This window comes from Dasypus novemcinctus, chromosome 7, assembly GCF_030445035.2.
Source record: "Dasypus novemcinctus isolate mDasNov1 chromosome 7, mDasNov1.1.hap2, whole genome shotgun sequence".
NCBI classification, from domain to species: domain Eukaryota; kingdom Metazoa; phylum Chordata; class Mammalia; order Cingulata; family Dasypodidae; genus Dasypus; species Dasypus novemcinctus.
Genome location: NC_080679.1, coordinates 32,563,762 through 32,590,082, shown reverse-complemented (window position 1 = coordinate 32,590,082; position 26,321 = coordinate 32,563,762). Strand labels below are relative to the sequence as shown.

The 26,321-nt window shown below is 35.8% G+C and overlaps 1 protein-coding gene across 9 annotated transcripts in view; it reads right to left on the bottom strand.

Moving 5' to 3' along the window:
• Nucleotides 1-26,321, bottom strand: part of ERBB4 (erb-b2 receptor tyrosine kinase 4) — a 1,195,692-nt gene that overhangs the window by 580,515 nt on the left and 588,856 nt on the right. For all 9 annotated transcript variants that reach the window (XM_058300185.2, XM_058300187.2, XM_058300190.2 and 6 more), the window contains exon 3: nt 12,284-12,470. In XM_058300185.2, the coding sequence (XP_058156168.1) occupies nt 12,284-12,470 (187 nt within the window). The remainder of the gene's footprint in view (nt 1-12,283; nt 12,471-26,321) is intronic.

Genomic DNA, 26,321 nt, shown 5'->3' with positions numbered 1-26,321 from the left:
ATACTCTAATATTATTTTGGCCCCAATATCTGTGGGAATAAGCTCAAAGAGCTTTATCAGTCCAAACAGCTTAATAAAATGCTTTTTAATCATAAGAAACAATTCAATCGACTTACTCAATATACATCTCTTTTAGAATCATCTAATTTCTTAGGTAAGGTATTAACACTGAGCAAAGCCTCACTAATAAATAAAAGAGGACATTGAAGAAAATAGATTCTCAGCTCATTAACACATAGTATGATAAAAGTTCAGCTTCATGTGACCTCCTTCCTTCTCAGAATCTCTATAGTATGGTGATAAAACCTGGAATTAATTTACCTAGCTTCAAATCTGAAATACATAAATTAATGTATGCCCTGTGGCATGTGCATATTTTGAAATAGCAGTTTCTTCATCTCCAAAATGGGAATAATAGCAATAATTAATAATTATGGGTTTATTATGATGATCAATAGTGATAATGTTTGTAAACTACTTACTCTTACATAGTAAACATTTATTAATTGTGGATGTTATCATTATTATAATTATTATTAGTATATACTGGATTCTATTACACCATATATTTTGTTTTCTAGAAATTATTATTCTAAAATGGGCATGCAAAAACATTCAAACCCAAAACACAATGCCTAAAAGAATTATGATTACATAAATAATTTTAAAAACTAGGAGAATTTATAATAGGATTCCTGATAGCACATCACTAGATATGTAATTCTACCCAATATAGGATCACCCCACTAAATATTAAAGCATAAAGTTTAAAATATTTGGAGCCCCATAAAAATTAAAATATATCCTTAATTTTTTCTATAGTTGAACGAATATGCTTAGGTTATTATAAACAAATATCCAATTAAATTCTGAACTCCCTATATTTCACAATAGATGGCACATCAAAAATGCTCTTTCTGATATCTGTTTTCGTCAACATAATGGATATTACAAAATTAAACCTGTAATTTACATCTTAGAGCAAAGGAATTGAATGGTCATTCAAGAAAGAAAAGGGTTTTCTTCACTTTTTTCCTGCAAATATTTCTCAAAATGTGTTTGTGGCTATTATGATTCAATATCCAAAATAATTCAACTTGGTCTACAACAAAATGGCTGGAAGACATGAACGATATTACAAAGAATGAATCATTAAGTATTAGGGAAGGAAAAAGGGAACATGTAAGAGCTAAGGTAACAGAAAAACGCGTATTGGACTTCTTGGTAGACTGGTAAAGAATATACCAGTGAAAAGATAATCATTTCACTCTGAGATCCTATGACAATACTGAGATCTAACTGATACGTATTATTAAGAGAGCAAATTTTTAAGGAAAAGTCCTGAAATAACTGTGGTTTTTTTTCTTCATTTGAATTATACTTTAGTCTCTTTTGTCAGTAGAGTCAAAAAATTACTAAACCTCAGAAGGAAAAAACACACACATAATTCACATTAACTGGTTAGTAATATTTATCATATCAAAAGTATTAGGCTATGCAAATTCTCATTTATCTACTGCCTTAAAAAATAGATAAATGGAAAGTTCCTTCTATCATTTATGAGATACTGACCATTGCTATTGCCATCTATTTCTTATATATCCATAGAAAACAGTTTCATCATTATAAAAGCAAAAAAATTATTTCATAAACTATTTTTTCAGGTTGATAATAATAGGGGAAGTTTTTGTAACTCTATTCTTTTTAAACATTACTGTGTTTTATCAATTCTAAAACATCTTTTTCATATTTAATATGCAAAATTCTGATTCATCTTACAATTGATAATCTTATGCATTTATGCTGGGGCTTTTACTTTTCAGTGTGACCTGAAGTCAGTTTAAAAATGTGTTTCTTGCAATTGATGATGACTTAGATTTGATGAAATATGAAATACGGTAGAACTCAATTTGAGAAAATATTTTAAGGGGAGCTGCTTTTGTGTTGCTTTATTATATATTTATTATAAATATATAAAGAAACTTTCAGCATGAACTAGACAACCCTAAAAATATGGGCAGTTTCTAGCAGCTTCTATGCCAGAAATCGTTCTTAAAAGACTTTCCAAAATAGTTTCTCTGTTACCATAGTAAGTATACTCTCCTAGTACTTACCTCTTTCAATGAAATCACTTAAGCAATATACTTTGGGACCTTTTTCTAACAAGATAACTTATACAATGGGAACAGAAGGTAAAAGTCAAAATTCCATTTTAAAAACAGTCACATTTCTGACCAATGGAAAGTCTAAATCAAAACACCTAGAAGTCTAAAACATATTAAGCAGAAGTTCATGCAATCCAGAACCAAGCTGACTCCAAAGTAAAATAAAATTGGGTCCTAAATCACAAATGACAGATTTCACACAGCTTGATGATATAAGTCTAACATGTTACTAATAATTACAAAATTTATTGTTACTACTATTTTTTTACCAAAAACTGACTTCTCTTCAAATAATAAGAAATAACATTTATGTCAGGAACTGTATTTAATGCTACTATGTAATATATAATTCACTTTCAGAATGATTTTAAAAACTGAGGGTTGTCATTACATTCACTTAAAGATGAGAAAAGTAAGGTTTAGAAAGTTGAATAACCTGCCTGATATCAGGATTTGAATCCAGGAAGCCTGGATTCTTAGCATTTATTCTGATTCCCCATGCTACTCTATCTTTGCCTACTGTGTTGGGTTACATAAAATATGATGGCCCTTTAGTCCTGCACTAATATAGTGGCTATTAGCCACATGCAACTATTCACATTCAAATTAATTAAAATTGTTTAAAATTGAAAATTAATGTCCTCAGACTCACTAGCGTATTTCAATTGTTCAATTGCCACATGTGGTTAGTGCCTAGTGTATTGGGCAACATAAAGTGAATATTTCTTTCATCACAGAAAGTTCTACTGGGCAGGGTTGCTTTAGGAGATGAAGCATTTAGAACAAGTCTCTTGTCCCCACAGTGATACTTAACTACAAAAATAATAATACTTGGGGACAAAAAAACTTTACCATTTTCATACTGTGGCAGATAGGTAAATATTTGTCAGAACTATAATATTTACTGAGAGAAGACAGGTATTGGAATAGCTCATATCTCCACACAATGTCCTGAATATACAAATGGAACAAAACAAAGCTACAAATATTTGAACTGGCATAGGCTTCCAAAAGATTCCTGAACTTTTGCTCACTAAATTGAGTCTATAAATAAATAGCTGTGAATTATGGCTAGTAAAACATAGTTTAGTAATCTGGATTTTTAAAAATCTATAATTGAATGGTAGTGACTATAAGTTAATAAATCTGTCAACCTTTAAAAATCAAATCCAGTATTCAAAACAGTGTTGTTTTATGTGATTGCATGAATATTATTGCCAACTTACCACCATTTGCCTTACATGGCATCTATGATTTATTCAAGTATTGTACAGCAATTAAAATCAGGAAGTTCTTTCTAAAGTGCAAACTTAAGCCCTTCTGCTTAAGTGTGGGTTAAGTCTACAGTTGATTTAATGATGCACTGACTAAAGTCTTGGCTGGATAAATCATCCTAAACATTTCTCAGAAATGGCACAATATGAAGAGCTAGACAGTGGACCTAGATTTTATAATAAGGTGCTTTGTATTAGCCACAGAAACTTAAGCCTGGTTCTCTTAGATGTAAAATTACATAAAGATATTTGCTGGTCACCATTACAGAGTTGTGTGTGACTCAAATAAGAAAAAGTGACATGAAAGCATTTTGTAAAGTACTTCCATAAAAATGTTGGATTATAATTACCATGCCTTTAGTAAACATAAGAGAACAAGTAGACTCCTTTCTTAATGGTGAATAACTGTTTAGGGTCTCCCAAGCTTAGAGTTCTTCTTTTATTTAAACTAGAAGGTATACATATATTTTTATATATATTTAATTTTTTAAATCATATTATTATCATTTTTTAGGAGGTACCAGGGATTGGACCAAGGACCTTGTGACAGGAAGCAGGCACTCAACCACTGAGCTACATCCACTCCCCTTATATATTTTTTAATTGCAATAGAAGCCTGTCAAAGATTTTACATACTCTTCCCTCTAAAAACCAGAATCAGGCTATACCCAAATATTACTCACATTTCTATCCCTCTGCCTGCAAATCAGAATACAGTGATTCAATGGTTCTGGTTCCAAGTTGCTATTCCTCCCTTAGTGACAAATGGAAACAGAATATTTGCCAGCTTTTTACAGTTCAGTCTCTACAGACCCAACAAAGCTAATGTCCTGAGGTGAGGGTGGGAATATAGATATTCTGATATCTCTACTGTTTTCCTCAGAGCAAATCATGGATGTGTGGCCATAACCAATCAATTTCTATCATTTCATTTGGTAGCAAAGAGTCTCAGCAAAGAAGCTTTAGTAGGGAATTTGTTGACCTTATATGTTGAACTTCTTCCTTTAGAAAATATATGCTTCCTCTCTTAAGGAAGGGAACATTGCAGATCTTAGTTTGTTAAGAATAACAGAGAGTCATGGCAGAGGATTAAGACCCCAAGATGGGGATTTTCCTGAGAGACTCCAATAAAGTTAGACTTCCCCTATTATTTTCTTAGTGATGCACTAGGGTTTTAATCAAATGCATGTATAATACTTCACATAGAGGGGCCTATTCAGGATGCCCTGAATAAGACAAATATCAAGGAGGTTGCTCTATGGCCTGGACAGAGTATATTACCAGTTAGAACTAAAAACATGTTAGCCAAAAGAGAAGGGACGTTCTCTTCTTTGGAACCCCTCCATGTCTTATTTCTCCACCTATTTAGTCTTCAAGCTGGTCCCTGGTACACAGAGGAGAAATCTTCATTTCCTCTTCATTCAGTTCCATAAATTCACTCATTTCTCTAAAACTGAGAATATGTCCAAGGAATTTGCTGAAATGGCCATTATTACTATCAGATCCCATAACTATAATGTCTCCCCTTTCAAATATGTTTCTATTTTTTATATAAACATAGATAAATCATTGTGGTTTTCTTTTATCATGTCAGGCACATGGCAACCAAACACTCTTCTTTAAAACATTAGAGTATCATTTCTCAAAACTAAGGACCCTGTCTGAAATTGGCACCTATATAAGAATATGCCACTCTTTTCACTGAGTCCATCTGAATCACACTATTTTCACTGTAGTTAGTTTTGATCAAATCATTTCCAAGTAATTTATCCTTAAGCTAGAAGTATTCTTGGAATAATTTTTTTCCTGCAGATACCATGATATGCTGAGTAGTTCTTTGAATATAAATATTGGTAGTATCTTTGTCAAACATTGTATTTAACAACACCCCTGAACTAGGCTGGTTGAACCCACTCAATCATTACTGAGACCTTTCATAGAGCTGTTGAAGAATACTTAGCAACTCTAGTGTCAGAAAAAGAACTCAGAATGAATGTGCCTTTTGTTTAGGTCAAGACAAATGTCAGGAGCAATGAAGGTTGAAACACAATGATGGAGATTTGAAATGAAGGGCTGAGGCAACAGGTGCTTGGCATGAGACACTGAAAGATGGTGGGGAGTGCTGTTATGTACTGAAGACCACGACCATACCAAGAGTAGAAAAAGAATGCCTCAGGCTTCTCAATGACAGAGAAATAGGTCTTATACATAAAGTTTGGTTTCGAAATAGTATCAGAAGAGACATTGAAAGTTGGAGCACCTTTTTACCTAAACAAATCACTTTTTAAAATCCCACTGAAGCATTCAGACTTTCTTGGAATATGCAGAAATGGGAAAAACTGTTTCGTGAGACAGTGTGTTGGCACAAAGGGAAGCTAATACAGTGAAAGAGACTGAGAATTCCTAAAGTTCCCTATGGAATGTGTGCTCTGTTTGGCAAGTTCCCTACTTTAATTTTAATGCCTATTGTAACACTGCCATTTAGAATTTTCTGTCTTTGTTTAAAGATGAAGAATCATAGCCTCAGAGAGACACACAGACAGTAAGTGGTAAGCCTGGCATTTGAACAGAAATTTTTCTGAATTCACATCCATGCTTTTTGACATATACTGAGTCAATTACAGGTGACCATGTCTGCTTCAATGTTATGGTATTTATTTGATCATTATGAAATAATACCCAGGGGTTTTGAACAGCTGAAGTGTTACCAAGGTACTCTATTACTCTGATGCAGTATTTTAATTAATAGCTTATGCATATTTGAAGAAAGACATTCAGATATAATTCTCAGCTGTTACATTATTCAGATGTTATACCATTCAGTTATTGTATCTCTTGAACTAAGCATTTTATTTTTAGTCTACCAATATCCAATAAATATTACTTTATGAGTGTTTCCAAAAATAATTCAGTACTTTATTCTTTATTAAAATTTGTGCTTGTCCATACTTCAAGTAATAATTTAATTTATATGATCTAGTACACAATTAACCAATTACATTGCTCATAAAATATTAAAGGAATTAATAAATAAATGTGTTCTGAAAATATGTAATTATCAGCTTAAATACATTGGCTTATTTTTGGAAAACATAAATTGTACCTTTGTTTCATACCAAATTTCACCTAATTCATAAAATGGAAATTCTCATAATTCATAAAATGTAAATTCAAATATTTTAATATGAAATTTGGTTATAGAAATGTATATATACACACACAGTAAACTTGTGCTTTGGTTATATTCACTAAAAATAAGAATTGAGATATGAATATTCCTCAAAGCTTCCTACATTTCTATAACATATCATATAGATGAAAATGTATATTATTCACCATGCAATAATAAAATGCATATTATTCCTCAACAAATAAAGCTATTTCACATATTATAGAAGGGAGAAAATAACTGTGGTTTTTATGACCCATATAATGAAGTCCCTTTAGATTTTGACCAGACTGGTAGCTAAATATGGAAGCTTATAGACTTAAAATTGTGAATATAATATCAAACATTGATTTGAATTATAAATATGTATGTTTGGTTAAAAAAGAGCTGAGAGTATATCAGCAGAACATCATGATCTGGGTGATAAACAAGAACCACAGTCAGATGTAAATGGCCTTAATATAGGAGGTGATACTCCTTTAATATGGTAGAGACATTCCTAATGGTTTTGTGATATTTATACTAATGATTCTAAAGGGATTCAACATGGAAATATTGTCACTCTACTGACCAAAAAATGATGACCCAGTGTCACAGGGCACCCAGAGGTTGCCAAGACAAGTTCTTCAATGCCTTTTAGATTGTATGGCATGTCTCTGTCTAGGGACCTGCCTCTTCTCCATTCTACACCACCCTATCCATAATGAGCCAGAGAAATGTGAGTAGTAGCAGTAAAACAAATTTATCCAGTTTGCTGGAAAGTGTATGTAAGTATGTTCCTTATTTTGCACAGCAGTCAAGATTAAATTACCTAACTAAAATCTGTAATCATGTCCATACCCAAGGAATAGCTTTTGGTGAACATCATGATAATTACTAAGAATGTTTAAGGTGAAAAGTTAATTTACATATATAAAAATGGCATCCAACCATTATACATAATTCACTTCATGTTAACAGGATATCCCTTTTATGTAAAAATAAGTTTGTAGGAAGCAATTATGTTGCTCTAAAGACATACTATTTTCATGTGAACATACCAAAGATTTCAGGAGAAACAGAAACAATACATACATATATATATATACCAAAAGGTCTTGGACCCTTACTCTCAGAATTCCCTGTTAAGTATTCTCTGCATACTTCACATCCCCAAATCTACTACCTGCATTATTTATCTGCTTAAAAATGCAAAACAGAAAAATTTTACTTAATAAAAAAATTTACCATGAATTACAATTGCCTTCATAATGGTTTACAATTATGCAAAATTGTTATATGGCAAAACGGTGTTATAGAATGTTTATTGCCACCATCTCCCTCATTTCTAAGACCTTCTGTATCCATTCAGCCTCTCAGGATACTCTTTTCATTTTTACCCAAATGTGAGGGATATTTCTTGTCTAGAGACTTATTTTTGCTTTCATTCAATTAAAAAGTTATCTGTTCTTTATTCCATTCCTTCCTTTCTTGCCAAGTGATGATAAATGAAAATTATTTGATTCAATAGCATGAAGAAGTTAACTAGATATTTTGCTATCATTTCTTATCAACATACCTTTAATTAATTAGAATAGTATTTCTCAAACTTTAGTAATCATCGGAATCAATGGAAGGTTCCTTAAAAGAAAGGTTGCTTGGCTTAAACCCCCAGAGTTTCTCATTCAGGGGGTGTTAGGTGAGGCCCAAGAATTTGCATTTCTAACAAATTCCCAGATGGTACTGCTGCTGTTGGGCTTTTGAAAGCAGAGTTAAAAATTTAATACACTATGTTAGATCAGGTAGAGAAGTATTTGACTGACTAGTGGGGCTTCTATTTCCCCTCCATCTATACCAGGTAAGTCAGGAATCAGGGCCAGACCAGTAGCCCTGCACTTATATTTAATGTAAAAACAGAAAGAAAAAAAAAATCAGCTTGGTTTGTATAGCACACAAACAAGCCATGTAAAAAAAAATCCTTCCTAAAAACAAAAATAATCTTATCTGAACTGAATTACAATATTTGTTTGTTGCTTTAACAAGGTTATCCATGATATTTGCTCTTAATATAGAGCAAATTTTATTCCAAATTCCTCCCTAAAAGAATAGTTAGGTGTCTTCTGTCCTTCCTCATATATTCCTGTCCCAAAACATAACCATGCTTACTATGTAAATTCTCATTTTCAAAATTAGAGTTATACTATCAGATAACCTAAAGTAAGATCAATGATCCTAGACTGTCTCTTTTATATTTATATATATTTATGTATTTATATTATATATTGCGGTCACCCCTCCGGCTGAAGTGTGGTTTGCTGGCCTGGCAGGGGAGCGGCCGTGGTAGGCCAAGCTGCTGCCCCCATAATAGGGTGGCTGGTCAGACTCACCGCCACCCCTGAAGGGAGCTCGGCATGGGCGCAGAGTGCCCTCGGGTCTCCCCTTCTCGGCAGCCATGCTTCCGCGGCTGCCCCTCCTCCCGGATAGCACCACACGATGCCTTATGAGGCAACACCCTTCTTCTTCTTTCTCCCTGCGCAGGCGCAGGGCGGAAAATTCCAGTCTGCCTTCTCCCCCCGCCCCCACCCCCCCACAGCAGCAACAGCCAGGCGCAAGGCGGGAAACTCAAGTCTGCCCTCTACCCCAGCAACAGCAGCCCCCAATCCCTAAACCCTGCCACTTCCCCCAGCAACAGCAATAGCCAATCCCTAACCACCACCCCTCCCCCTTCCAGTACCTCCCACTGACCTTTCTCCCCAGTAACTGCTTGCGGCAACCAATCAGAACATGGCATAAGCTTCGACCAATCGGCCTTCCCCAGCCCCTATAAAACTGTAGCCACTTCCTCAATAAAGTTGGACCTGCGTGTTTACCTCGTCTCCGCGGTAGTTCTTCTGCCGTGCACCCTCCAGTCCTGAGAGCCCCCGACAAGGGCCTGGCCTCCCTTGTCCCCAGTTCGTCGCCTGCTTCTCCGGGCGACCCCTTCGTCGCCGGCTTTGCCGGGCGACCCCGTCAGCCGAACCGCGCAACCCCTGTGAGACCGACCCCTCGTCCCAAGCCGGACCGACCCCTCGTCCCAAGCCGGACCGACCCCTCATCCAAAGCTGGACCGACCCCTCGTCTGCAGCCAGACCCCACCGCCACCGACCGAGCAAGCCACCGCAATATATATATATTTAAATTTGGTATATAATTGTTTACTATCTAATAAGGATATTAAAAGATCTAGAAATTTTCCAAATTGCCTAAATTTTCCATCATTCATTTTATTGTACTTTCTTTATTCATATTCAAAAAAAGGCATTGATATTAACTCTTGAACAAATACATATATCTTTATAATCAACTAACTTATTCTCTTGTTTATTAATTATCTCCTCCTCCTACTGCTAAGGAAATAACATAAGGCTTCTGGGCAGAAGATAAAATAATATTTTTGAAATCATAGTGTTATATTTTGGTATGATACTAATTAGAAAACTGTCTCACTCATAAGTAATACATGATATAAGTTCAATCAACAGATTAAGTATTTTTAAGGGTGGCATAAATTTTGATTAAATAACTCTTAATATTTAGTGGTATTGATATTAAATGTGGAAATAAAGAGCAACTCATTGTTCTGAGAGGGTTGAGCCTGTATGCCAGAGTTAGGGAGAAGTTACCTCTACCTCCCTGTACTAAGGGGGTTGAGACTGTACCCCGAGATTGGGATAAAGTGTGGCCATCACCCCAATGTGCTTGGAGGGTGAGGCTGGAGTTCAGTCACTATCCAGATGCTTGATGAAGGTGGAACCAAGAAAATGGCCGTTGGGCAAGCCTGTGGGAAAAGTGTGGGTTCCCATGAGACCCCAAGGATGATAAGAATCCTTTGTCTGTGCCTCTGTATATCAGAAGAAATTAAATTGTTTTGTAAATTTCACAGGTCTACAGAGAAAGGGGCCTTTGCCCCAAGAAAACTGTATTTCTTTAAACTGATTATGATGTGATTTTATCCTTAGCACTGTTATTGATTTAAGGCTTTTGTATTTTTTTAAATATTGTAATGTCTTTTTGGAATTCAGAAGCTGGAGTATAGCAGTTTGATATTATTTATGAATTCCCAAAATAGATATTGATTATGTTTGTGCATGGTCTGTTCCTCTGGGCGTGATACCCTTTGATTGTGTTAAATTCAAAGGCTGTACATTTACTTGATTAAATTAAGATTAGGGCTTCGATTTGACCATGTCATCAGGGCATGGTCACACCCCCTTGGTGGGCTATATAAATGGGCACTCAGTCAAGAAGACAGAAGAAGAAATACTTAGAGGAAGAGTGCTCTATAGATACAGAAGAGAAGGAAGCTTTGATCCTGCACCGTTGGGAGAGTGATGAGCCTTTGACCTGATAGTATGGTTGACCTTGGGAAGAGAACAGAGCAGCTGAGCCAGAAAGAAATGAGTCCTCCAGCCTACAGCTAAGATTAAAAGAAGCTGGGTCCATGGAGTCTTAAGAGAAAAGAAAGGCTGAACCCTTGCAGACATCACCTGCCATCTTGCTTCAACACGTGGCAAATGACTTTGGATGAAAAATAACCTTGAGCTGAACTCTTGAAGGCTTTTATCCCAAATAAATACCCTTTATAAAAGCCAACAAATTTCTGGTACTTTGCATTAGCACCCCTTTTGTCTAATACAACATCTAAAATGTTTAAAATCATCAATGTCAAAAAACATTACCATGGATTGGGCTCAAAGGTAAATAACCCTTATATTTTATTATGTAACATTTTATGTAATCTAAGTATCTTTTAAAAACTAATAAAAATATATTAAGAAAAAAAGACAAAATCACTATATTTGGATGCAAAGTATTTTGCTAATATTATTTGAGAAGAATTAATAGTTCAAATTCCTTTATCCAACTGTGAGGTATACAGAATTACTACTTAGCACATTTTGGTTACAGGTACACATGGCAAAATTTAGGATTAGAAATCTTATACAAATAGTCTCTCATCATAGCCTTGATATGGACTGAAAAGATATCAGTGGGATTGCGAAGACCACCTGGCAAAACAAAGCCTCCATGATTTTTTTTTTTTGTCACAAGATGATAACTTTAGGTTGTTAGTAGTTAAGTATTTTCAATCTCAGGGTAAAAAATGATGAAATTGAAGCATTCTGAGAATTACTAATCTCATTTACACATAAAAGAAATCCAAACCAAATTAACAACTTAGATATGTTTTCCAAAACTAAGGTGACTGTACAAAAACTAAAACTTAGTATTGCTAGACATAACGGCTTAGATATATACTGAGCTCTTACAAGAATGACAACTATGGTGTTATTGCAGAGATTTTATGACATGGTCTACTGTTCAACTTAGACCACTGTACGTAACATTCTTAATCCTGCTTCATATGTCAGTTTTCACAGTCACTGAGAATTTCCTTACAGTGTACTACTGTTCAGCTAAGATAGAGTATTATGGCATCCTTCAGCCTGAATTTAAAATATTTTAAAATAAAAGCAAGAGTACCATAGGGCATTATTTTCCATTAAATGAATAGTAGATATTTAAATACTTTATAGTGTTCTTCAATGTAACCCATACTGCAGGAACTACACACACACAAACATGAGTGTGTATGTGTGCTTCACATTATATTGATAATGAAAATAAACTTGGTATTTTGGATATTTGTTTCTTACCTGTCAAGTTCTTCAGCCCAAGTTCTTGAAGTCCAAAGTTCCCATCTTTTCTGTAGTTTAAAAATATTGCCAAGGCGTATCTATCCTCATAAAGTTTTGTCCCACGAATAATCCGTAAATTCTCCAGAGGCAGGTAACGAAACTGATTAAGAGCCACTAACACGTAGCCTGTGACTTCTCGAATGGACTGAAAGACACAAAAAATTGTCTGTGTTAAAAAAATCAAAGATTGCCAGAAGGTTTATGTTGTCATTTAGATAAAAAATGAGTTAACTCTAATTTTTGGCTGTTAATTTAATATACAGATTTCTACATCATATTCTAAATAATTGGCTTGATAATACAAGAACACAAATTTTAGATTCTCCTTTGAATTATGAGTTGTATTTTGGGGGAAAAAGTATGAATGTGAATAAAATAGATTTTCTATTATGACACATTGTTCATACCTAAGATTTGAATATAATTAAAGGAATTAAGATCTCAATTCATTGACAATTTCGGCAGGAGCACATAATCATCAGTCAGACTTTGTATTAAAAAAATGAAATTAGTAAGCTTATCACAAATAAAACAAAGTTGCATTAAGACATAGGTCAAATTGCAAATTGTTATATTTTTATAATGCTCCATTTACTCATGTATGTTGGTCCTATACATCTCTGGGTAACATTTATCAACATATGTATTAAAGCCTGGTTATAATCTCTAATTTGATTAGAGTCATATTTTAAAATTTTACTGTGTATTGTTTAAACATAGAGCTCAATAGCATGAGTTACTTATTTGAAGGTTTGTGAGTACATTTTAAAACAATACAATATTAAGAATAAAAGACTTTGGGATTCATTTAAATTTATAGTTTCTCAGTAAAATAAGCTCATAATGGCAGTTACATGAAAATATGCAAGAAAATTAAAAAAACAAAATTATGCAAAAGTGCTGAAATATTTACCATTATTTTAATACCAATTTCATGTTACTTCTCATCTCTTAATCTCAGAATGTCCTAGTGCTCAGTCCTTGGCACTTTTTTTTCTCTATCTACTCTCACACCCTTGATGATATTTATCCAATCTCAACATTGATAAGCCTCAAACTCTAGATTCAAAACCAAGTGGCTACTCACTATAGCACTTGTATGTCTAATAGAAATCTCAGACACACCTATCTAAAAGTACAATTCCATTTTCTCTTCCTCACCCCTCCAGCAGCCTTCCCCATCCCAGTTGGATGTCAATGTAGCCTTTGTGTCTTTCATGTCAATTTCTCAGAGTAATGGATAAAATCCTTTTAATGACCAGTAAAAATCTGTATTTGTGCTATCCTATATGGTAACCACTACCGTCTGGGGCCACTGAGTATTTTTGCAATTGAAATGGAGTTAGCCCTAACTGAGATGTGCTATAAATGCAAAATACGCTCTGGATCTAGAAGACTTATGAAATAAGTTGTTTTTGGTTTTTTTTTTAGATTTATTTATTTATTTCCCCTTCCCCCCCACCCCAGTTGTCTGTTCTCTGTGTCTATTTGCTGAGTCTTCTTTGTCTTTTTCTGTTGTCAGCTGCACGGGAATCTGTGTTTCTTTTTGTTGCGTCATGTCAGCTCTCCGTGTGTGCGGTACCATTCCTGGGCAGGCTGCACTTTCTTTCACGCTGGGTGGCTCTCCTTACGGGGCGCAATCCTTGTGTGTGGGGCTCCCCTTCGTGGGGGACATCCCTGCATGGCAGGGCACCCCTTGCGTGCATCAGCACTGCACATGGGCCAGCTCCACACGGGTCAAGGAGGCCTGGGGTTTGAACTGCGGACCTCCCATGTGGTAGACGGATGCCCTAACCACTGGGCCAAGCCCGTTGCCTGAAATAAGTTTTTTACTTCCCTCACATGTTGAAACAACATTTTAAATAAACTGGATTAAACAAAATATCTTATTAAAATTAATTTTGTTTCTTTTTACTTTCTTAATATGCTACATGAAAATTTAAAGTTATTTATGGTTCTCATTATATTTTATTAGACAGTGCTAATCTACATGATCTGTTCATCAGTCTTCTCTTTCTGAGCTTGCTTATTAACTCCCTCCCTTGCTCAATCTATTCCAGTTACACTGGCCCCCTTGTTGTACTACCATGCCATGCATGACCCCATCCTAAGGCATACACCAGAACTTTAAGGGACTGAACTGCTCTACCTCTTGTTATCTTCTTGACTAACTCCCTCAATGTTTTCAATAGTTTGCTCAAATCTCACCTTCTTAGTTTAGGCCAACCTTCCTTGATCTAATGAACACTCTACACCATCTACACACACACATGCACACATACACACTTCTTTTCCTGCTCTAAATTCTATTTTTTCTTAGTATATCTTACCTCCCAACACACTATATAATTTATATATATTTTACATTTTTATTTATAGTACATCTCTCCCCTACCCAGAATATAAACTCCATGATGGCAAGCTCTTTTATTTGTTCATTCATGTGTCCCAGGTGACCAGAACAGAACTGGTATGCAGTAAAAACCCAGCAAATGCTTGTTGAGCAGTCTGGCCTTCCTGTGGCCACACCCTTCACCACTGGGAAAAGCGTCTGTGGATTCAAGATAAGGGCTTATCTGCAGCCCTAAGTCTACCCTTATAAACCATGTTCCAACTCTCTGTGATTCCAGAATTCCCTTTTCAGATAGACTGGAACCCTCATCCAAGGCCTATGAGAACATCTTTCTCAGTTCTGTCCTTGGAAGCTGGCTATGCCACCAGTGTGAACATACCTAGCAGGAAGGGTGGTCCAGGTATAGCTCCTTGAGGAGGGAGTGGATGGATTCTAGACGTTTGGGCTAGAGTGTCAACTCACTTGTGTGAGGGCGAGGGTCTCTCATAATACTGGACAGAATGGGGAGTGTGGGAGAGCTGCATGTTGGGCACCATTTTTCACTATATCATCATATTTCTGAGGAGCCAAAAAATTCTAACTTTGCATTTTGCCATCCAGGTTGTTATAAAGATATAAAGTGGGAAGAAGAAACATTTTATTTAAGAATTAAGTTTGATTTATAATAAATATTAAAACATCAAACATGTGTGCCTTTATTTATAATCTTATCCCAGGTCCCATAACTATAAGGGGTTGGCATGCTACTATAACACAATCACCTGGAAGAGTAGACTCTTAACTGGAGAAAACACTATTGTTATCTTCATAGAAAATTAGGTTAAACTCTATAGTTACTTTCTTGTATAAGTAACTGACTAGAGGGATTCAGTATTATAATTGAGATTCTGGTGTCCAAAATGAATCACTTTCTTTATTCTACTCCCATTATGCTTATTTCTCTTAGATCTTACAAAATACTATGTATAACTTAAATGTTACCTTTACAAATCTTTTGTTATGTAGCTTCAGAATACCATCATATGTTAATTCTGAGAATGCATATGTTCAGTTCACTTTTAACAAAGCTATCCATAAATTGATCCTTAGTAAAGTATATGATAATAATGATGGTGAAGATCCTATTCTCTTCATCACTCATATCTCCTTTTCCTGCCCAGAGAAATAATAGGGAAAAAGATGATAGCAATTCCCTCAACACAAGATGCATTGCTCTAACCTTTTATATCTGGAGAGGCTCATGGAATCCAAGGACTTTTAAAGAATTACATGAAATAAATATAAATCCTTATGTCTAGAAATTTTAAATTGGCCTTGATTTAGGTCTAAATTTTTCATTTGCTAGTGCTCACAATCACATTTTTTTCATACATTTTTGCAACCTTTTTATGAACAAATACCTTGAAACATCATAAAAGGAGACTACACAGCAAATAGGAAGCACAATGTGTACTGATAAGAGGCAAATAAAATTACAGGAAATAAATTAGTAATGGTAGAATTGCTTAACACTGAAAGAGAATCAATAGTATGATTATGAGCTAATATTGATGATCACTAAACTATCTGTATAAAAAATTATGAGATAGAGGAGCACCAGAAAGATGGCGGCAGAGTAAGGAGCTCCTAGAGTCAGCTCCTGCTACAGGGCAGGTAGTAAATACCCAGAGCTCTCTGGAGCTAGCTGAAGTAACTGTATGGGGACTCCAGGAGGCCAAAAGAGCATCCTGCAACATCTTGAAGGAGTGGAAGGTGGACACTGCCCATCTGCAGAGAAGACTCACAAGTAGAGCGCTCCACGCCCCGGAGACTGGTGCTCATCCTCAGCTGGAGGAACAAGCCGCCTTGGGAGCTGTTCTGCGGCTGGAATTAAAAGCCCCACTTCCCCAAAATTGGAGAGGAAGAGATGGTTGGGCACCAATTTCAGCTACTGATGAGTAAATTCAGTGGGCTAAAGTATACCCCTGAGAACACCTGAATTTTGAGCCTGTTCAAGTCGGAAAGAGGCTGGGAGCTTCAATCTTAACTCCGTGCCTGCCACGAGGGGAAGCGGGGTGGACTGAGGATCCCAGTGCTGGTGGGGACGGGCTTCTTTCCACCCAGATCATATAGTAGCTTTAGCCTAGGCCCCAGTGCCACCTCCAGCAGGCAGGAAGCTGCGTGAACCTGTGCCAGCCTTTCCAGGAAATTACCGGCCAAGCCGCAGAAGCCAGTGATTATCCTACTCTGGCAGCATGAGCCGCCCAGGAACTATTCTGTGGTTGGAATTGGAAGCTTCATTTCCTAGAAACAGGGGAGGAGGAGACGGCTGGCTGCTGATTTTGGCTCCTGATTGGTAGACTTGGCTAAGCTATAACCCTGGGAACAATTGGGGTGTGAACCAGCCCAAGTCAGAAAGAGGCCAGTAGCTGCCATTCTGACTCCACCCCCAGCCAGAGGGGAAGCCAGGCTGACTGAAACTCTCAGTGTCGCAGTTTCTCCACACAGATCAGCCTTCAGCCCTAGCCTAGGCTTCAGTCCCGCCTCTGGCAAGGAGGAGGCTGAGGAAACCTGCACCAGCCTATACAGGTAACTACAGGTAACTTTGGCTCACAAAGACTGAAAATCAGAAGTCTACCAGGGCAACTGTGGTCATCTTGGACAAGCACTGCATACATTCCTGCCCACCCCAGGCAGGGGAGAAAGGGATGTGAAGCTTCATCAGTCTCTCTGGGCAACTACAGTCTAGGCCTGCACTTGGATTATTCCACAGAGTTGTGATTGTCCCTACCCCTGGCAAAGGAGAAAGTTGGAAGAAACTTCATTGGTCCCTGGCACAATGAGGGCAGCTTGAGCCTCCACAGCTTACAGCACCAACTACAAGCTTGGCTCCTACTGTATAATGAGCAAGGGAGAAAGGATAGGAAGCCCTAAACTAAAGAGAAAAACTGCACTCAGAAAAGATACTCTAGTAAGCCAGATGCAAAGAAATCAACAAAAAATTACAATCTACCTCAAGAAACAGGAAGGTATGGCCCAGTTAAAGGAATAAGATAAGCCTCCAGATGAGATAAAGGAGTTGAGACAACTATTCATAAATGTTCAAATAAATCACCTTAATGAATTAAATGAGATGGCTAAAGAGATTAAGGATATTAAGAAGACATTGGATGAGCACAAAGAAGAATTTGAAAGCATACATAGAAAAGTAGCAGATCTTGTGGGAATGAAAGGTACAATCAATGAAATTTTAAAAACATTGGAATCATATAATAGCAGATTTGAGAAGGGAGAAGAAAGGATTGGTGCGCTTGAAGAAATGGCCTTTGAAGGTAAACATACAAAAGAACAGATGAAGAAAAGAATGGAAAAATGGAAAAAAAATTGAACAAGGGCTCAGAGAACTAAATGACAACAAAAGGTATGCAAACATATGTGTCATGGGTGTCCCAGAAGAAGAGAAGGGAAAAGGGGCAGAAGGAATATTTGAAGAAATAATGATAGAAACTTTCCCAACCCTACTGAGGGACATAGATATCAATATCCAAGAGGACAACATACTCCCCTCAGAAAAAAATCCAAATAGACCGTCTCCAAGACACATATTCATCAGAATGTCAAAGGCCAAAGAGAGAATTCTAGAACAGCAAGAGAAAAACAATGCATAACACGTAAGGGATATCCAATAAGATTAAGTGCTGATTTCTCACCAGAAACCATGGAGTCAAGAAGACAGTCGTCTGATATATTTAAGATACTACAAGAGAAAAACTTCCAGCCAAGAATCTTATATCCAGCAACACTGTCTTTCAAAAATGAGGGCAAAATTAGAATATTTACAGATAAACAGAAACTGAGAGAATTTCTAAACAAGAGACCAGATTTTCAGGAAATGCTAAAGGGTGTGTTAGAGCCTGAAAAGAAAAGACAGGAGAGAGGGCCTGGAAGAGAGTCTAGAAATGAAGATTATATCAATAAAAGCAACTAAAAATGTGAAAAGAGTGGTGAAAATAAAATATGACAGGTAAAACTCAAATAGGAATAAACCTAACCAATGATGTAAATCACTTGTATTCAGAAAACTGCAACTCAATGTTAAAACGAATTTTAAAAAGCCCTAAGTAACTGGAAGACCATTCCATGCTCATGGATTAGAAGACCAAATATCATTAAGATGTCAATTCTACTCAAATTGATATACAGATTTAAGGCAATCCCAATAAATATTCTACCAGCATTAAAGAAAAAATTGAAAACACAATAATTAAATTTATTTGGAAGGGTAAGGAGTCCTGAATAGCCAGAAACATCATAAAAACAAAAAGTAAACCCTCATCTCCAGACTTTAAATCATAATACCTACCTATAGTGATAAAAACAGCATAGTAGGGAAGCGGACTTGGCCCAAAGGATAGGGCGTCCACCTACCACATGGGAGGTCCGCAGTTCAAACCCCGGGCCTCGTTGTCCCATGTGCAGCTGGCCCATGCGCAGTGCTGATGCACGCAAGAAGTGCCCTGCCATGCAGGGGTGTCCCCCGCGTAGGGGAGTCCCATGCGCAAGGAATGTGCCCTATAAAGAGAGCTGCCCAGGGCAAAAGAAAGTGCAGCCTGCCCAAGAATGATGCCACACACACAAAGAGCTGACACAAGATGATACAACAAAAAGAAACACAGATTCCTGGTGCTGCTGATTAGGGTAGAAGCAGTCACAGAAGAACACACAGCGAATGGACACAGAGAACAGACAACAGGAGCAGGGAGGGAAGGGGAGAAATAAATTTAAAAAAATAAATCTTAAAAAAAAAAACCCAGCATGGTACTTAAGACAGACACAACAGACCAATGGAATCAAATTTATGGTTCAGAAACAGACCCTCACAGGTATGGTCAAGTGACTTTTGATTAGCCTGTCAAACCCACACAGCTCGCGCAGAACAATCCATTCAACAAATGATGCTGAAAGAATTGGACATCCATAGCTGAAAGAAGGAAAGAGGACCCCTATCTCACACTTTCCCAAAAGTAACTCAAAATGGATCAAAAAACTAAAAATAAAAGCAAGAACCATAAAACATCTAGAAGAAATTATTGGAAAATATCTTCAAGACCTGGTAGTAGGTGGTAAGAGGAAGATTGAGTAGACTACTCATGTTTAATGTATGTAGAAATTTTAATTAGCTTTACTGTAAAAGTGTGGAAATGTATAGAGTGGTTGGTAACACTCAGTGAGTAACAGCTAGTTTATAAATGGGTATGTGACTGAAAATGGTAGTCTAGTTATGTAAATGCCAATTGACAGAATGCTAGAGACTAATCTAGGAACTGGATGAGAGTTGTGGTTGACGGTACAGATGCAAGAGTGTCCTTTGTGAGCTAGAGCAAATGTATATCATTACTGCAGGATGTTGGGAATGTGGAGAAGCATGGGAAAAATAAAACTGGAGTGACCTATGGACTGTGGTTAGTAATAATAATATAATATTCTTATATCTATGCAAAAGATGTACTGTGTTGATACTTACGCAGTATGGAAAATGTGAGCCAAATTTGGTGTGTTGATGGAGGGGTGTTGTTTGGGAATTCTGCACATGTGCATATTGTTTTATAAGTTTACAACTTCTGTCATAAAAAAATACATATATTTAAAAAATAATAATAGTGTGTGTTGGGGGAAAAACACACCAAATGTAAGATAAGAACTATGATTAGTAGTAAGATTTTGACAGTGTTCTTTCATAGTTTGTAACAAACGTCTCATGACAATGCAAGGTGTTGGTGGAGGGTTGATGTATGGGACCCTGTATGATGCTATGCATGTTTGCTTTGTAAGTTTACAACTTTTACTACACACTTAATTGTTTATGTATGTTCATATATAAATGACATAAAGATAATAATAATCAGATTGGTTGGGGCAAAAATACTTTGTTTAGTAGTAATATTTTGACAATGCTCTTTAATCATTAGTTAAAAAGGTTTAACAACAGTGCAAGTTATTAGTGGTAGGGTGAGTTATAAGAGTCCTGAATGATCTTATACATATTTGTTTTGTAAGTTCACAACTCTTATTATACTTATTGTTTATGTATGTTTATGTATGAGTGATATACATCAATAATTTTTTTTTTAATTATGAGATACCTGAAAGTGTCAATTAATTGTTTCAATGTCAAAGAAGATCACACAACCTTGCTAATTTCTCTCCTCTTGGTCATCAGAAAGAATCTAAGCTGCATGGCCTTTTTAACTATCTTATAACTTTTTTAACAATTCAATTTTATTGTTACCTATTAATAATGCATCAATCCATCCAAAGTGTACAATCAATGATATTCAGTGTAATCAGTAATTTGTGCATTCATCACCCCAATCATTCCTGGAATACTTTCATTATTTCAATAATAATAATAAACGAACAACAAACAGGCAAACAAAACCCATCACCTCTCAATCTCTCTATGCCTCCCCTACTGTACATAGCTGCTAATCTTTTTCTCCTTTCTGGTATATTTTTATTTATATTTTTTTAACCAGTCTCATATATATAATATCACCCATCTTTGTGTTTTACATGAGGTTTTACTATCTTACACAGTCCCATGTTATAGGTTTTAGCTTTCCTTCTAGTAATATACATGACCTTAAGCCTTTCCCTTTCAACCACTATCATACCTATATAACAGCACTCCTCGTTACGAACACCATGATATGCTTTAACCATTTCTATTCATTTCCAAAACTTACAACCTTTTTAACAATTCTGTAGAGATTAACCCTCAGCTTTCCATTCTCTACCCTCATTCTATTTTCTGATGATCTATATTCTAATTATTAACTCCATGAGTTTACATAATATATTTAGTTGAAAACAGCACAACCGTACAATGTTTGTATCCCTGTGCCTGGCTTGCTTCACTCAACATATTGTCATATGCTTCACAATTTCATTTCTTCTTACCACTGCATAATATTCCATCATGTATATACACTACAACTTGTTTAGCCACTCATCAGTTGATGGACACCTGGGTTGTTTGGCAATTGTGAACAATGCCGCTATGAACATCAGTGTGCAGATGTAGTTCATGTCTCTGCTCTCAGTTCTTCTGGATATGTGCCTAGTAGTGGTATTGCTGGGTCACAGAGCAAGCCTACATCTATTTCCTTAGCAACTGCCAAACAGTCCTCCACAGTGACTGTTCTACATTCCCACCAACAGTGAATAATTGTTCCTATCTCTTCATATCCTCTCCAATTTTATAGTTTTCCAACTTTTTATTAATGGCCAGTCTAAGAGGTGTGAAATGATATCTCACTGTGGTTTTGATTTGCATTTCCTTAAATCACCAGTGATGTTGAAAATTTTTTCATGGGTTTCTTTGCCACTTTTATTTCTTCCTTAGACAACTGTCTTTTCAAGTCCTTTGCCCATTTTTTATTTAAGTAGTTTGTCTATATATTGTTGAATTGTATGATCTCTTTGCATATCATGGATATTAAACCCTTATCAGATATGTTATTGCCAAGTATTGTCTCCCATTGTGTCAGCTGCCTTTTCACTATTTTTACAAAGTCCATAGAAGTGCAAAAGTGTTCAATTTTGCAAAAGTGTTCAAATTTATTTTTCTTTTGTTGCTCGTGCTTTGGATATGAAGTATAATAAACTACCACCTACCACACGATCTTGAAGATGTTTTCCTACATTTTCTTCTAGAAGTTTTATGGTTATTGCTTTTATATTTAGGTCCCTGATCCATTTTGAGATAATTTTTGTATATGGTGTGAGATAGGGGTCTTCTTTCTTTCTTTTGGATATGGATATCCAGTTCTTCCAGAACCATTTGTTGAATAGATTGTTTAGGTCCAGTTGGGAGGGTTAACCACCTTGCCAAAAATCACTTGACTGTAGATTTGAGGGTCTTTTTCTAGTTCTTGATTCAGTTCCATTCATCAATGTGTCTGTCTTTAAGCCAGTACCATGCTGTTTTTACCACTGTAGCTAAGTAATATGCTTTAAAGTCAGGAAGTAAGAGTTCTCCAAATTTGTTCTTCTTTTTTAAGATCTTTTTTAGCTATTTAGAGCCCCTTACCCTTCCAAATAAATTGATAATTGGTTCTCCCACTTCTGCAAAAAAGGCTGTTGGGATTTTTATTGGGATTGCATTGAATCTGTACATCAGTTTAGGTAGAATTAATATCCTAATAATATTTAGCCTTCATCCATGAACACGGAAAGTCCTTCTATTTATTAAAGTCTTCTTCAGTTTCTTTTAGCAATGTTTTGTACTTTTCTAAATACAGATTCTTTATGTAAAAAACCTTTAAACAAAGGGGACAGTGTAATGGTAAGGAATGTGAAATGTCAGGTAAACCTGGGCTCAAAAGCTACCCTTTACACATACTAACTTTGTGGTTTTGATCAAGTTATTTAGTCTCATTGATCTTCTGTTTCATCTTTAAAAACTAGATAACTATATCTCTATTGTAGGAGTGTTATAAGGATTTGAAGATATAACATTTTTAAAAGTCTAGCAAATGTCTAGCAAATTAATGGCTAATTTTAGCCATTACAAATATTACTCTCTCTGATAATAATCAAGACAGGTGAAATCTCTTTGGAAAATCTTAATTAAAAATAAGATATAATAATAATAATATAATACTATTATATAAGAAACATTGACTTTCATTTCTTTGCTATTTAACTTTTAGGGTATTATACTGCCTGTCCAACTTAAAATTTATTCCTAAATGACAGAACTGGCTCCTTTATTTTTCCTGTATATAGTAAAACCCTTAATACAGATTCTGGCACTGAACAGACATTCAGTAAAGGCTGTTGAAAGGAGTAGCATTGAAAAGGACAAAGAAATGCTTAGAGTATTTTTAGATAACGTTTTCCCCATAAAATGATTTTACCAACTTTCTTTTAAAAAAAGACATTGTTTGAACAAAGATTCATGATTTGCACCCAAAGACCACAGTAGTAAATAGAAATCGTCTGAATATCCAAGCAAAGAGAAACTCCTGTCTCTGGTTCTGGTTCAGTAACAGTTCAATACCAGACACTGAAGAGTAAATATCTACCTAAAGACACATTTCTCTCCTTGTGATGTAAGCTTCTGCGTTACTAAAACTGAAAACTACTTTACTCCAGAAGTGAATACAATTGAAGATCATTGAAGCCTTAAATGCTTCGAAATTCTTCAAACCTGAGCAACAATTTGTTCTAATTATGGCATTTGATGATAGAAATCAAAAGAAATGGAAGAATAAAAGAAATCAGATCAACCTTCCATATCATATTAGCCATAAACCTAGAAATAAAACCTATGTTTTTTTCCTAAAGGATAAGAAATATTATAACCATCTCTTCCATAATATTTTAGGTGAAATGTGAAATCTGCATTTATAAACTTCCTGGGATATTCAATGAGTGCCATTTATCAAAGATTAGAAGAGATTATGCTGGTTTACTGGATTTACCCTTTTATATGCAAATCATTACAGAAAAGGTAGTCGCTATTACTTTAAAATTTCTATTTCCTTTCACAACTCTCACAACAACCTTTTTCATTTTTTGTATTTGATGTAAACATCTAGTCTTTCATTTGATTTTTCCCAATTTGGTCCTTAGGGAAAGTGGAGAATAATGCCCTTAAATGTTTCTTCATCTCCCTGAAGATTTAAGTGATATATCTATCTGTATGTTTAATCTGTGTTTAGGACCATTTTTTTTACAATTTTATGTACATTAACAGCAGTTATTCGTTATTGGTTAAGTGTGTGTAAATAACTTTGTTCCCTAGATTTTTCTTATTAAATTCATGAAATGAAATCCATGTTTTTAATTATTTAGTATAAGCATCCCTTCAAAAATATGCCTGTTTACATCCTGCAAGACTTACTGTAATATGTCAAAATAGTTCTAAATTCTTATCATCTACTCCACTGTTTGATGCACTTATATCCAATTAGACAGCATCACAAATATAAGCGTGATTACCTTAGGTCAGTAGATTTGAAATGAAATAAATTTGTAATATCAGAGAGAGAAGTAGAGAGCAGAAAACTATCTCCTGGTAAGGAATACAGAACTTATTTGTTCTCTGATGGTGACAAATGTAGTTGCAAATTGTAGCTTCTCTATCAGCAAAATTTTCCATTAAGTTTCCCCAGCCAATTAATTTCTGTCCTTGTCCCTTACAGCAAATCTGGGATACCTAAAGGAGAGAAGAGTCTTATTATAACATTAAAACATCTAACATAAAAATTATTTATAAGTCTATAGCTAATATTATGTATCCCTGTTGCATGTGAGGTAAGAGATTAATTGCCTACCTAGCTCATTCATGTGTGAAAGCTCCGAACTTGATGGTGTGCTTTGCTTTGGAGTTCTGCTCTCAGTTTTTCCAGTCTTTAAAACTCCATTGATTATGCCACCCTGGCAAGCAGGGATTCAAAATCTGATTTGATTACATTTGGAAAAATAGAGTAATGTGAAATGTCATGTATCTGATGATGGTAAAGTTCATCTGTTAATACATGGCATGAAATCACACTTAAGGGACAGAAAATCTGATCTATTTCATCCCAGCAAAACTGCTTAACACTCAGCCACTACCAGCCAGGTTTCTCCGGTGCTAGTCCTGCTAAAATTCTGACTTGTAAAGAATCTACAAGCTATTCATTCATCACTAGCTCTCAACCCATGACTCCCTAGCAGTGAATACCTTTAGTTCTGCTGAAAAGAGGAGTACTTAACTCAACCTTTCTGAGAGTAATCAACTTTTCCTTTGTCCTTTATAGCTCTTCTGAGCTGGCCAGAGAATTCTTAATGGTCCTCCTTCAGGTCTGTATTCCCAATTGGTCCTTCATTTCCTGACCTTGTCTAGACTATATCCTTGCAACATAGACTTGTTACACTACAGTTAGGCTATAAAAATTAAATCAGGAGCATTTGTGGATACAATTATATGTTATATACATAAATCTCAACTTTAAGTGTCCAATTTAAAAAAAAAATCCGTACTGTTTAAAAATCTCATCTCTAATTTTTAAAAAAGATATGAACTTTACTCTGCTACTTATTTATACATGTATAAATTCCTATTCCAAAATTGACATTTTAACATGTGCTTGTAACTATTTAAAACATAATATTGATTTAGTATTTTTTCCATCAGATATGTATACTAAACTCCAAAGATTTGGAGAATAGAATTTTAACTGACATCAGATACATTGTATAAATGTAAAACTAGTAAGATTATTAGAAATCTTTTGTGATGGTTAATTTTATGTGTCAACTTGGCTATACTATAGTAACCAGTTATTTAATCAAAAGCCAATCTAGGGAAGGGGACTTGGCTCAGTGGAGAGAGCATCCGCCTACCACATGGGAGATCCACAGTTCAAACCCAGGGCGCCTCCTTGACCCGTGTGGAGCTGGCCCATGAGCAGTACTGATGCCCGCAAGGAGAGCCGTGTCATGCAGGGGTATCCCCCTGCACAGGGGAGCCCCACATGCAAGAAGTGTGTCCTGTGAGGAGAGCCGCCCAGCACAAAAGAAAGTCTGGCCTGCCCAGGAGAGGGACCATACACACAAAGAGCTGACCCAACAAGATGATGCAACAACAACAGAAAGAGACACAGATTCCCA